Genomic DNA, 14,818 nt, shown 5'->3' with positions numbered 1-14,818 from the left:
ATGCTTCATGTGTTTTGGTGCTTCCCCATATCCATGGAATATGTCAAAGAATAATTTTGATCAGGACTCTCCCCGTGGCTCTTCAATCAGTGAAGACCACCATAAGAGTTTTCTATGTACCTCCTTTTTGTTCGATGAAGGCTGAATTTGTATTATGCTTCCACGTTTCCCCATTGTTTGCATCTGTGGCTCCACCTGTGTATCATCGGGGATTTCCCGACTGGGGCCAAAGTTTAAATAAAGGGTTGGAATGAATGAATGGAATGAAGAAATATTGTTGACCTTCCTATTTAATTTTGTTTCTTTCCCAGATTTTATCCAAATTCAAAAAGACAAATTAACAAGCACAGCAATTTTTTCCTCAAAGTTAGCTAAACAAAGTACATATCAATATCAGTAGTAATATCAATGAGGGTGTTCAGTGCAGTTGCAGTTGAATGATCTATACAGGTTGGCGAAACAGAGAGATAAAGATGGAAAGGATGTACAACAGGTCCAGGTGATTAAGGACAGAGAGGGAAATGTATTGACAGATGCTAGAAGAGTGACGGGGAGATGGAAAGAGTACTTTGAAGAGCTGATGAATGTGGAAAATGAAAGAGAGGCAAGGGTAGAAGAGGTGACTATTGTAGACCACAAAGTTGCAAAAAATAGTAAAAGTGAAGTGAGGAAGGCATTGAAGAGAATGAAGAGTGGAAAGCCAGTTGGTCCTGATGATATACCTGTGGAGGTGTGGAAGTGTCTAGGAGAGGCAGCGGTAGATTTTCTGACTAGATTATTCAACAGGATCTTAGAGAGTGAGAAGATGCCTGAAAATGGAGACAAAGTGTGATGGTGCCTATTTTTAAGAATAAAGGGGATGTGCAGAATTGTGGCAACTATAGAGGGATAAAGTTGATGAGCCATACAATGAAGTTATGGGAAAGAGTAGTGGAAACTAGACTGAGAGCAGAAGTCAGCATCTGTGAACAGCAGTATGGCTTTATGCCTAGAAAGAGTACTACAGATGCAGTATTTGCGTTGAGAATGCTAATAGAAAAGTACAGAGAAGGCCAGAGGGAGCTGCATTGTGTTTTTGTAGACCTAGAAAAGGCATATGACAGGGTGCCAAGAGAGGAGCTCTGGTATTGTATGAGGAAGTCTGGAGTGGCAGAGAAGTATGTTAGACTGGTGCAGGACATGTATGCTCGCTGTGAGACACTGGTACGGTGTTCTGTAGGGGTAACAGAGAAGTTCAAGGTGGAGGTGGGACTCCATCAGGGATCAGCTCTGAGCCCCTTCTTGTTCGCAGTGGTGATGGATAGGCTGACAGATGAGATTAGACAGGAATCCCCATGGACCATGATGTTTGTGGATGACATTGTGATCTGTAGTGAGAGCAGACAACAGGTAGAGGAAAATCTAGAGAGGTGGAGGTATGTGCTGGAAAGGAGAGGAATGAAAGTTAGTCGCAGCAAGACAGAATATATGTGTGTGAATGAGGGGAACTCGGGTTGAACGGTGAGGCTACAGGGAGTGGAGATCAAGAAGCTGGAGGATTTCAGGTACTAAGGGTCAACAGTCCAGAGCAATGGAGAGTGTGGAAAAGAGGTGAAGAGACGGGTCCAAGCAGATTGGAATGGGTGGAGAAAAGTGTCAGGGGTACTATGTGATAGAAGACTTTCAGCCAGAGTAAAAGGAAAGGTGTACGTGGTGTGACCAGCGATTATGTATAGACTAGAAACTGTTACAATGACCAAAAGAGCTGGCAGAACTAGAGGTTGCAGAGATGAAGATGTTGAGGTTCTCTTTGGGAGTGACCAGGATCAGGAATGAGGCTATCAGAGGGACGGCACATGTTCGATGTTTTGGAGAGAAGGTCAGAGAAGCCAGACTGAGATGGTTCGGTCATGTACAGAGAAGGGATAGTGAATATATTGGTAGGCGGATGCTGGAATTGGAGCTGCCAGGCAGGAGGTCTCGAGGAAGACCAAAGAGAAGATTTATGGACGTAGTGAGAGAGGATATGAAGGTAGTTGGTGTGAGAGAGGAAGATATAGAGAATAGGGTTGGATGGAGGGTTGACTCGCTGTGGCCACCCCTGACGGGAAAAGCCGAAAGAAGAAGAAGAAGAAGAAGAAGAAGAAGAAGAAGACGAAGTGTTCAGTGCAGTTGCTTGATTTCATGATAACTGTGTATTGTTGGCATACAATGGCATACAATCGTTCTGGAGAAGGCCAAGCTTGGTGGTAAACGCGAAATAGGGACATCTAGTGGCAAAGTGAAGTCAAGGCAGTCAAGAGCCAGAGTGAAACAGAAGGATCAAATCATTGTTTCAATATGGCAGCAAAAAAAAATATAAATTGTTATTTAAATGTTTCATGATAATAAAGTGTTTATCTTTCAAGCTTTCACAGGTTTCCGCTTGCAGGGCGGAACTGTCATCATGGCGGGCCATGCAAGTGTGTCAAAGTTGAGGTGTTGTTGTTGTGTGCCACTATTGCGGGCAAAGCCAACACCACACCTGAAAAAAAAAGCAACAAAAGTTTTCCCGTTATTAGTAATACAATTGAGACACATTAAAGAATGAAAATAAGATTACAATCGGCACATATAATGCTCTTTTAAACAAAGGTATTTTACCTTATTCAGTGATGAAAGATCAAAATGACACCAAACTTTCCTCTGGTACTTACCATTTGGTTCAATGCTCTCTTCACAAACATTGTTGAGTGACGCTGAGGCTCCTTCACTTCATTGTTTAGCACCAACAATGCTCAATCCAATCTCAAATAACACAAGGTTGCATCAATTAGTGTGGCGGTCCCGACTAACCAACACGATTTTGTCAGAGAGGATATTCCTCCTATGCAGTGCAGTCTGGATCTAATTTACAGACCCACTGACTTTACAAACTGGTGCTTCTGAAAGGCCCTTTATGCCTCGAGGCTTTTTATCCACCATCGACAACTTATGTGACCCACTAGGATTTACTACCTGAGTCAGTGTTCAGGGTTGCTTGATCATGAAAGAATTACACACTGATGCTTGTGAATGGGATGCCCGCTCCCTCAACTTCCTCAAGAAAACTTTAGGAATGGCAGAGTTCTTATTTGTCTCTTCAATATCTCAAAGGCATGAAAATCCAAAGGGTGTACACGGTGATCCAACTCTCCTCGGCGGAAGAAAAAGAAATCTTCCTCTTTTATGATGCATCGACCAAAGCAATTGGCTGAACATCACAGATGCTGCAAGTCAAAGTGAAGATTCAAACCCTTTTTGGCAAGGCAAAGCTGGCTCCCAACTACAGAGCTAAATAGAGTCTGACGACATTGGGCTTTTCACAGACAGCAAGGCGGAACTCGACTATATGTTTTACCACTCTAGACGGTGCTATGTTTATGTCCTTAACAGAGTGCAACGAATATGCTGTTCAGCTAACAATAATGAACGGGACTAATTTCTCACAGAACCGTCTGACCATGCAACAAGAGCCATCCCAGCTAACCAGCTCTGGAATTTCTCCTGGGTAACTAGACCAGCCTTCCTGGTGGTCAAGCAACAGTGTCAGTCACAACTGAAGGTTTCAAACCTAGTCAATACTTCACTGGCGGCCCAAGACGACCCTTGGCATGGTTGGCACAATAACAGTTTGTCAGTCTTAAAAAAATCTATGTGTTGGGTGATGGCTGAAAAGGGCGCAGCTTACACCAAAGGTGAGTTAGCTGACTATCACTCCTTGCTAAAAAAATGTCACTTTTGCATTAGGTGCTGCCACCAACAAGCCTACCATCAAAGAAAACACTTGACTGAAGGAGGTTTGTGGACTGTGGGTTTTTGGGTCGTCTTTAGTTTAGCATTTTGAAAACCCAAGGGGGGGAAGTGACAGACTGTTCACACTTATACCCTTAGTCGGGAGATTCAGAGGTATGAAATGAAGGACCTCGAGACTGATTAACTCTTTCTCTCCCACTGCCATCACACCCCTAAAACAGCTGGCAGGAGTTTACAGTGAGGGACTACCTCAGAGCAATCGGCCACACTAAACTGTTTACAGTTCAAGAGGCACTTTTTCACTTGGCATACTTGCAGCTGAAAGTGAACAAAAATCGTAAAACAGCCATAGAGCGCCTCAGAAAATTCACGGACTACCTGCTCCTGACTGTTTGTCTTTTCTATTTGCACGTTCAATTTACACAACCATTGCTGACCTTGGCAAGACAGTCTAGAAACCGGTATATAGTCCCATTTCCATTGTTTACATATTTGCAGAATCTTTTACATGCTGCTTTTTACTGTAAAATTATGCCTACAATGCATTTAGTCTATGCTCACTACTTTTTTTTCCAAGGTGGATTTGGCTACCAGATATCGGTGCTTTCACTGAATGCTGTGATTACACATTTGGGGGGCTCTTTGAGTGACTGTCGGGGGCTATCTGGCATTCACTGTGAACAGCGGAGAAAAAATGTCGTCATACAGGGAAACATAGATAATTAACACTTTGAATAGTTGAACCAAATAATTTTTTTTTTTGTGTTTTTGTCAGGGTGTCAAAGAGGAAGTGAGGTCACTTCCTCATGTGCCAGAGACCACATGTCAATCTATGCTGTTGCTCTCCACCATCCAGTGCCATCTTTTTCATCTGAGGTTTCAGACGGCGTCATCAGTAAGAAATACCATTTCCCAGCTATAAATTAACATGTTGTGAATCAGTCTTTGTTACAAAATGTGTGATCACTTAGTTAGTTTTGGCACCACTGGTTAGTTGTATTGCCTTCATTGAGCAACCTGGTGTGCCATTGTGATTCAGCATATCCCCACCTCAGTAGGATCCTCCACGTTTGTCTATTAAACTCTTTTTTTCTGAGAAGCAAAGCTTTATTTCACCGACAACCCTTCCAGTCAAAAGTAAGTTGAGTGCCGGAACTTTGTAGTTGTAGGATGATAAAAGTGTAGGGATTCACACGAGAGAGCTATTTTCCCTGTATTGTGGTCAAAGTTTTCTGATGAGGACTCCTATGAGCTCAAACGTAAAGCAATGTGCATAAAGCCTTTCCACGTTGTAGACAATGAAGACTTTTTATATCTTTACACCCTTTTTTTCACTTCTACAATGGAAATAATGTCATCTTTTTATTTGTATCAGCTACATTTATTGCTGCAGACACGGCAAGCTTAAAGGATCGGGTCAACAAAATAAAGGAATACTTTGGTGTCAAACTCACAATCGCCCCAAAACAAGGTGGAATGAAGTTGAGAAGTCAAAATGCACCTCTGAATTTTCACAACTATAGTGCTGCTTCTTTTGCAGACATCTGAAACTCAGTGATGAAATGATGAAAAATCATCAAATGCTTCCCTCCCTCGTTTGGTTTTAGCCAAATCTCAGGATGTCTTGGCACTTGAAAAATGATGTCATTTCAAAAGGTGACAATTCGCTTTGCACGTCACTAAGAGTGAACTATTCTTTGATTGGCTATTGGTCGAGATTTATCTGAGCTTGTGATGAAAACTGACTTTATGAGGCCAATAGTAGTGTATCTCCTGAGTGCTCGAGAAACAACAACAGCAGAAAACACGTGCAAATAAGAATAAGACAATAGAATAAGACAAATATGACAATAGAAACAAACAATCAAAACTCATCGGTTTGACATCAAATACCCTAAAAAGACAAATATCCACCAGCAGTGCCACCAGATTTATTTGCAACACTCTCTGCATGTTGACGTAGGTGTCCTCTTGAGGTGCAGTGTGTGGAGCCCTCAGGGCCACCGGCCAATGACATTTATCCCATTTTAATACTTTAATTTTAATTAAATTTTAACACTTTCATTAGGAAACAAAATACTGCTAATGGACTTTGTGATGAAGTGGGAGACACTTACAGCCGACATTTTTGGCTCATGAGCTGGAAAGTATTCGCACTTTCATAATTTAGACATTCTGCGATGCTTAAGGATGGAGAAAGACTATACATAGGTATATTGATATACAGTGAAAATCACATTTTGGATTATAAACTATGTTAAACACCAGACGACGAAAGGGTAAGCCATCTGACGACAATTAACGCTATTATATCGACAATGACAAGCTCATTTATTCAGTTAGTCACGATAAAATTTATTGTTTTAAGATGTGGCCATTTATTTATTTTGACAGCTTAGCATTATGTCATATGAGTCTGAAAAATAATAGAAAAAGTGAAATACAACATATCGTTTCATTGGATTTTAGTCAGAAAGGGCAATATTTATGTTTTTTTTATTATTTAGAATTTTTGAACTAGAAGATCCAAATGATCTGATCATGGTGTTTATGTTTTTTTTTCTCCTACGCATCTCGACGCACTGAAAACTTGGCAGGTTCACCGTTTTGTGTCTGGGAGGGGCTTCCATCCATCCAGGGGTATTAACATATGGAAGGGGAGGAAGGGAAGGGGGGGGGGGGGGTTCTCCGATTTATTTTTTTTTTCCTCTTCCTTCGCCTGTGCGCGCTGAGATCCAACAGGCTACTCGCAAACCCGGCCGGGGATCATCAGGTGGCTCCGAACTGACCCGTCTTCTCCCGACACCGCGGCCCAGCTCCCCCTCCCCTCCACCTCCAACGGCAGCAGAGCATCAGCGCTTGTCGACCCCTCCCCCTCCATCCCTCTCCTCTCCTCTCTCTCTCTTTCTCTTTCTCTCTTACTCTCGCTCCCTCTCTCTCCGGGTAAATCCCTCCCTGACTGGTAGCCGGGGAAAGGCTCGGGGAAAATCGCGGCGGCAACCAGACTGGCACTTGTTGTTTTTTTTTTTAAATTTTATTAATTTAAACCCTCTTTTCGCCGAGATTTACTCGTCTTAACGGAAGCTTTTTCTTTTATCTTTCTTTTTTTTTCTTTTTTCTTTTTTTTAGGGGGGCGCACATTTTGCGCCCATCCAACTCCATCTCTACCTTTTTCTCTCTTTTTTCCCCCTTTCTCGGGCTCTAACCTTCCCGCTCCCCTCAAGTTCCTCCAGCCCCCCCTCCTCCTCCACCCCCAGCCCCCCTCCATCATGTTGGATCCGTCTTCCAGCGAGGAGGAAGGGGATGAGATCCTGGAGGTGGAGCGCAAAGAGGCGGCGGCGTCGGCGGCCCCGAAGAGCCCCGGAGGAGCCGCCCGCCTGTCGCCGGGTCGAGCGAGCAACGGCGGGGGAGCTGGAGCCGGCGGCGGCGCGGCGGGGCTCCAGCCCCGGGGCCGCGGGGCCGGAGCCGGCGGCCGACCCTCCAGCCCGAGCCCGTCCGTGGGCAGCGACAAGGAGAAGGAGGACCTGGAGAAGATGCAGCGGGAGGAGGAGGAGAGGAAGAAGAGACTCCAGCTGTACGTGTTCGTGATGCGATGCATCGCGTATCCCTTCAATGCCAAGCAGCCCACGGACATGGCCCGGCGGCAGCAGAAGGTAAGATAAAGGTGTGGGTGGAGTGGGAGTGGGGAGAGGGGAGTGGGGTGAGTGGCAGATGCAGCCGGAAGTCGCCGCCTCGAAAGCCGCCTCTCGTTTTCCTCCGAGCCGCCAACTGTTGCTTCTTGCAACGTGTTGCGCCTTCGCCTCTCGCCTCTCCATCCATCCATCCATCCATCCATCCATCCATCCATCCATCCATCCATCCATCCATCTATCCTCCACTCCATCCCTTTCCAATAACACGCACGCGCATTCACTGTCCACTTCTACTTCTACCTATAAAGAGCAAATCGCTCTCTCTCTTTTCAATCTCAGTATCTCTTTTCCAGCCCTGCGCCCGGCGGAATGACTAATGACTAATCGAAAATGCGCGCGCATGTGCGTGTGTGTGTGTGTGTGTGTGTGTGTGTTGGTGTGTGTTGGTGTGTGAGGGGGGGGGGTCAGGGACAAAGAAACGTGGGTGAGAGATGGAGCTTGTACGCTCCGTGCGTTTCCACCCATTGTAGTGGCGGCGGTCTCTCCGTGTGTGTGTGTGTGTGTGTGAGTGTGTGTGTGTGTGGGGGGGGGGGTACAAAAAATTAAATTACATTAAAAAAGCCGGGGGGGGCGTTGACCTGACAGCAGACCTGTCTGCAAACTACCCCTGCTGGTTAACGCTGGTATTACGCGTTGTGATAACTGCTATTATCGCGATTGCGCTCTCCCGGTGTTAAAAGCTTGGGTGTACTACTACTTATTCAGTTACAATACCTTTATTTAAATTTTCAACCTCATGCAACTACATATAAATTACACAAGAGACCAGCTGCATGGTCTTTTGAAGGTTTAAACATATCTGTTAGAAACTGGGGGTCCATTTTCCAAATAACACAACCGGTAGATGCTGGAGAATCACAAAACAAAAATCCAGTGACTCAAAGTTTATATGCATTTTTTTCTCTATCGATGCAGAAAACAGTGGCGTTTACATTTGAAACCAGTCAAAAAGGAGAACTGGGGCACTGGAGTCAAATAAAAAAGAAACTGGAAACATTTGATATGCAATCAAAGATGAGCGAGAGACAACCTTTAGTGAATTCAAAAGATAATTGTGAAAGTCTTTTTGAGTCCAGAGTCTTAAGTGACTTGCAGCCTGTCATGGGTTTGAATTCAGCTTTTAGAGTCAGAACACACACGATGATATTAAAATAGCTCGCAAACGACAAATTGGGGAGAAAATACATGCTGTGTTTTTAAAAGGGGCCGTAATGCGGTTGTCCACGCGGGAAAGGACCTGAAATTTTGGACATGTGGTTGTCAATGATCTCACCCCCCCCTCCCTGGGCTATGATCGAGGTATCCAAGCATGAGGGTAGAGCTGCACACCCTTTCCCTACAAGCGAACTCTCTACTCTCAAATGGAGCGCAAAATAAGAGAAATACATCCCAATTTATGAGCTTTCCAAACTAGCCCGTTTAAATGCGATGACAAGTGAATTCTGAGTTACTCTCCACGTTTTGCCTAAGGTTCTGAAAATAGAAGAGATCAAGGGAAGGATGGATTTAATATATAGAGACCGAATTATTTATCTTCGTTACATTTTGCCTAAACCAAACACTCAGAATCTACGCTGCTCATCCTGCACTCAGGATTATGGGAGCCAAGCCCAGCTGTCACTCAGGCGAGAGGTGGGATTTAATCTGGGCCGGTCGTTTCATCTGTCAATCTGTCATCTGCACACCTCTAGAAAATCCGGTCTTCAGTTAACCTTGTGAATATTTTTTGAAGTATAGGAGAAAAAACATGCAAACTGGAGCTCTTGTATAATGTCTTGACCTAAAGTCGGTATGTGTGTATGAAAGATTGTGAAGACAACGCACTACTTTTTTTAAAATAAGTGTTAGGAGCATCTTTTAATGCAAAAGCAATTATTAAATGCTGAAATGAACATCAAAATTACTCGGCAGTGTCTTGACAGTGAGCTTTTCCTCCCGCTTTTTTTGGAGGCTGGAAATTGGTCGGTTGGGGGGATTCATGATAGAATTAAAGATGAAACCCAAAAATGGAACAAAAATAAGACGGGCATTTGCAGAAAGCTTTCACTCGGTGGAGGAAAGTCACAGGTGTTGCATGATTGGAAAAGAATAAAAAAATGAAAGAATAGAGAGCAAGAAGTGAAACTCATATTGGATGTTCTGCAGTTTTTCTGGTTTCAGATTTTACGGAAATAAAGGGTTTGTTCCATCAAAGCTCGTCTGTTATGCATGTTTCCCGGCGTGTCAGCCGTTATGATTTTGCCTCTTCAGCAAAAGGAGCATCTCCCCTGTCACCGTTCGCTTTTCCGCTCTTCTTTTTTGGGTCTGTTTTACTCCAGCCGTTTGAAGCCGTTTGAAAAGTGGAGCACAGTTTGCCGCTTGCAGTCAGTAGAGTACTGAGAATTTTTGTCTTTTATTTTGGTGAGGGGAGAACTTTGAAGACGGCCCGCGATAAGTAGCATGGTGATTAGATACGTAGCGATGCAACGTTGTCATTGGTGGGAAAGTTGACAACATAGATAGATCTAATAAGGCTAGCGTTACAGTGTGAATGTTCAAAAAGCGCTGGTTAATTAAAAAAATATAAATGGTCTCAACTTATATAACCTTTCATCACTTTGTGGTTTCAAAGCGCATTACACTACATTGCATTCACACACACACGCAGACTTGCACACATACTCACACACAGAGCTGCCGTGCAAGGTGCTAACCAGGCCATCGGGAGCAACCGGGGGTTCAATGTCTTGCCTGAGGACACTATCTCACACACGCATACAGAACTATCTATCTATCTATCTATCTATCTATCTGTCTATCTGTCTGTCTGTCTGTCTGTCTGTCTGTCTGTCTGTCTGTCTGTCTGTCTGTCTGTCTTTTGCTGTTGCTCTATATGATGCTGTTATGCAACTAAACACAACTTACTACAAAATAATTAAGATGTACTTACATTAGCTGATATAAGCATCCATCCATCCATCTTCTTCCGCACTCAGGGGATGCTGGAGCCTATCCTGGGTGTCATCGGGTGAGAGGGGTACACAATTGCAGGGCCACATACAAATACAGACAACATTCACTCACTCAGTCATTCAGGGGCAATTTTTTCCAATTAACCTGCTACACATGGGACGAAACTGGAAACCTGGTGAAAACCCACGCAGACACGGGGAGAACGTGCACGCAGAAAGGTCCCCTTGTTGGTATCGAACCAGGGTGCTTCGTGCCGTGAGGTCGAAGCGTTAACCACCGTGCCGCCCACAATTGATTTCGATTAATTCAACTAATTAAGTTTGTTTGATAAGCGAATCAATAGACATGAATTTAAACTTCAAACTCATAGGGTGTGTCTCTCTTCAACATGACCTTCAACATTTCCAAGTCCTTTTGTTTTGGGCTTTGGAAAATTTGTTTCTGAATTTTAACCCCATCCTGCAGTCAAGTGTTTACTGGTGTCACTCTGCCTGCTTGTATTAGTCATGCTGTTATCTTCCTTGGGCCAAGTTAGCATTAGTGACTTGCACACCAGCACCAACATGTTTGGCTTTGACGTGGTAGCGTTTCTTGCATAAAGCACTGATAACATCATTTTTCTATAAACTTCAATCTGGAAGTTACCTCTGATTAAATTTCCCTTCAACCAGCTTAGGTTTTACCCGCCTCACCTGTCATATATCACACATTGGGTCAGTGTAATCTGTACCCCCCGGAATTCAGTCATTGAGAACTGTTCCGCAGTGCAAATCCAATTAAAAAGATACATTTTTCTGTGTAATTAATTAATTGAATTGACTAGCTAAAGACCGAACTCGATTTTTTTTTTTTTACTCTATGTCATTCCAGCTATTTATGTTATTGCTCACCCTCATCCTGCTTATAACAATCTACCCAATGTGCAAAGACCCACTGCCAGGCAACACGTGCTGATTCTGACCTAAAACAGCTGGATCCCCAAACACACGGTCGACTATTTAGCTTGTTTCCGAGTCGATATTTAAACACATGTCGTGATAATGATGCTTTTTTTGTGTACAAAACAGAAAATTTGATGCTTCGCGGTCGTATTTGAAAGTGAACACAAAACTAGAAACAGGGAGGGCTATCTGTATAATGTACCAGGCAGGGCCTGAGCCGGGTGTGGAGCAGTGCTTTTCTAAATACAGCCTGTCAGCTTTACGGAGATAACAGAATATATTCTGTCATTGATTGAACTTTTTAACAATGTAGCTGTCTGTCACTGTGACAGGTCGGAGCTCTTAGGGCAATTTATCTATTAGAGCTTTCAGAGAAAGAACACGTGCTCCGAGAGATCCAGTGGAAATTTCACAATGGGAGTCCTGCAGACTTCAACTAACCTCCTTGGGAGAAATATTTTCCGCTCATTAAGTCGTGACCCAGGGACAAAATTAAATCCATCGTGAGAAGCCACTAGCGCCGGTTCCGTTTTCCAATCTGTTCTTTCCTTGCCATCTTCGTATATTAAATCTGATGGTGATTGAATTGCGTCGAAATGAAATGTTCGGATGTTGGCTTTGTCTTTCCGACATGAACCTGAGATTTTTTTTTCGCCTGCTCTCACCAGTTCTTCCTCGGTGAGAGAATCCTAGAACCAGAATTTACTTTTCCCAAGATTCCTTTGTGACCGAGAAAAGATTCTCATCTGCGAACAAAATTAAATTTTAAGATTTTGGCAATACGTCAGTGTGGTTGAAAAATATGCTGGCCAATATTCACAGCAAGATGTTGTTACTGCAGTACTGTTGCCCCCCGTCATATTGCGGTTCACGTTTCGTGATCAAAGTGTTTTTTGTGTTTTTTTAACTTTAATCTAATTTAACATTGGGTATTTTATATATTCATGATTTCAACTATTCTTATGGTGAAATAAGCATTTTTTAAGGTGGCGACCAACCAGAACATGATGTTCTTTGTCCTTGGCTCTGATTGGCTCAGCAACCATAGCATCATTCATGCATTCAGCTTCTTGCACATTGAAGTGTAAGCGCTACGAGTAGTGCTACTCTGCGTTGTTTTGTTATTGTATTCTTATTAGTAAAAGTTTTAATTTCTTTCAACCCCTTATTATGATGCCCAAACGTTCTGCACCTCTTAGGGTACCTGGCACTGAACCCAAACCATCCGAGAAAAAGTGCAACTACTCGACATGTTAAAGAAAGGAGAAGCTTTGCTGATGTAGGCTGCTGTTACGGCATCAACGACTCTTCGGTCCGGCACATAAAGAAGGACTAAAACAATATCATGATGATAGTGGAGTTGTCTTTTAACAAGACTGCAAAGAGGGTGGTGACGTCCCGTGATAAGGCTGTGGTAAGGATGGAGTCTGGATCAGCGGCAAATTATGTATGTTTAAGGGTGCAAAAAGTGTTTGAAAATTTAGGAATTATTTATAGATTATGGGAAAGGTTAATAAGAGTGTGAGGAGGGTCATCAAGCTATAAAATATAGATGATAATAAATAAATAAAAATATGGCCGCTGATTTGTGGGTTTTTGTTCTTGGAATGTAACCCTCACGATAAAAGACAGACAAAATCAAATCACACTTTCCTGAAAGATTTTATGTGTAGGCTTAAACTCTACGGTAGAACGATATACAGTAGAACCTTATCTTACAAATTTACATTGTTCTTTGAAAAATATTCATGAAACGAATCAGCTTTTCCCATTTAAATCAATGCGAATCCCATTGATCTGTCCTCCAGCCTACTATACTCTTTTTAAACTTTTTTATGGGTGTATTGGTGGTAAAATACAGAAAGGAATTAAAGGAAACCTAAAATATCACAGTGTGTCTGGTGGTCTTGCACTTCTTGTGTACTCGCCGTTTCCTTCACTAAATCAGCAAAAATAAAGTCTTCTCTTATCTGAGACCCCCGCTAATGCTAACTCCAGCTAGCTGTCCTTCATTAATCATTTCCTTAAAGCAAACAATCGCTTTTCTACTTCTACCAAGGCTTGAGATCTTTGCTTCGTTATAGTAGTCGCACTAGCTCTAAGACATTTAACTTTTTTGGGAGCTGTAACTTACTGAAAAAAGCACAAAAAATCACTAACAGGGCAACACAACGGTGAACGATGTAACCAATAGAACGCACGACTGCTGCTACGCTACAATGCCACAAAACGGAAAGCGAGTTTGATTGTGTTCTGCACCGAGGGTTTGGAAAACTGTATTCATTGGCCGATTTATGATTCGTTCCCAAGTCGAGGTCCGACTGTACATCCTCATTTGCAGACCGAAGAATTATTCCAAAATGTGTTTTCCCAACAGAACTGTTGTTGCTCCTCTGACCCCCAAACAATTCCTGCTGGGTCCTTTCCAGATGGTTCTGCGTAGCAAACCATCTGGCCCGGAGGGTAAACCAGAGCTTTCGCAACGTATCACAATCTCCTGAGCTCATGGAAAAGTCTTCTGGGGGATGTTTTACAACCTCTTAGCGTTCAAGGAATATCCCAATGGAGAGTAGAAAAGGGAGGCAGACGGCGGGGAGGTCGGTGCTCAGAACACCTCGAAACCCTACAGCGGTGCTCTGGTAGTTTGGCTGGAAGAAAATTCAGTGCTGAACACGTGGGGTAATTTGTTTACCCTCCGAGTGTTTATGGGATGGTGATAATGGCGGTAAACACGGAGGCTGTTCTACAACGGCTTATTGACAATGTGACCATATATCTTATGAGCTGGCAGCCACCTAATGTAATTGTTGCATCATCCCTTTTTACCGGGAAAGGCCTTTTTTGGCTCCTAAACATGTAAAGTTTGAAAAGATTTGGAAAATACTCAGGATCAAGTTTCCTACCTGCTCCCATCTAAAGGCGAGTTTTTCGAGGTTTTAGACCTTAGACTGGGCTGAGAGTGACATAGACTGAATCTTACAGGGTCACTGCTACAACTAGATTCTTTCAACAATTTTTTTCTCACCATGCGATGTTTTCAGCGGGTACTTGCAGAGCCTCTGCAATTTCAGTTCACTGCTTTTCCTTCTCCAGCCGGGCGTCACACGTTCTGGCCATTGTAGCCGCCTCTGAATGTAATGTCCAATCAGTGTGCAGCGCCGCACTGTGGGGAACCGCCCCTTTTTGGGATTCTCAGTCTGGTTGAAATGACCCTGAGTTCTCTCATAGACTCTCCTGTGAAATCCTTTTTTTTTTTTTTTTTTTTCCAAAAAAAGCCACTTCGCTGAATTCCCTATGGGTTTCGGGAGGTCTTATACATATGTGCATTTGTCATTACATAGCCTGCTAAGTCTTGCACATACGTGCTATTGTCAAACAGAGGCAATGGTCAAACAGGCTTTTGTCTTCATATTCAGAGAAATCTGAAGGTAAACTGACTATCCACTCTGCTCATTGGAGATAATTTAACCCGTGAACAAT

The 14,818-nt window shown here is 43.2% G+C and overlaps 1 protein-coding gene across 10 annotated transcripts in view; it reads left to right on the top strand.

The window, feature by feature from the left end:
- The first annotated feature begins 6,835 nt into the window (after positions 1-6,835).
- The window catches only part of cadpsa (Ca2+-dependent activator protein for secretion a), a 168,090-nt gene continuing 160,107 nt past the window's right edge, over positions 6,836-14,818 (top strand). For all 10 annotated transcript variants that reach the window (XM_086168162.1, XM_086168161.1, XM_086168159.1 and 7 more), the window contains exon 1: positions 6,836-7,406. In XM_086168162.1, coding sequence (XP_086024288.1) covers positions 7,023-7,406 — 384 coding nt within the window. In that variant the 5' untranslated portion in view covers positions 6,836-7,022. The remainder of the gene's footprint in view (positions 7,407-14,818) is intronic.

Source organism: Fistularia commersonii, chromosome 21, assembly GCF_037954325.1.
Source record: "Fistularia commersonii isolate RoL2024-O1a breed Wild chromosome 21, RoL_Fcom_v1.0, whole genome shotgun sequence".
Taxonomy (NCBI): domain Eukaryota; kingdom Metazoa; phylum Chordata; class Actinopteri; order Syngnathiformes; family Fistulariidae; genus Fistularia; species Fistularia commersonii.
This window is presented reverse-complemented; position numbering and strand designations above follow the sequence as displayed.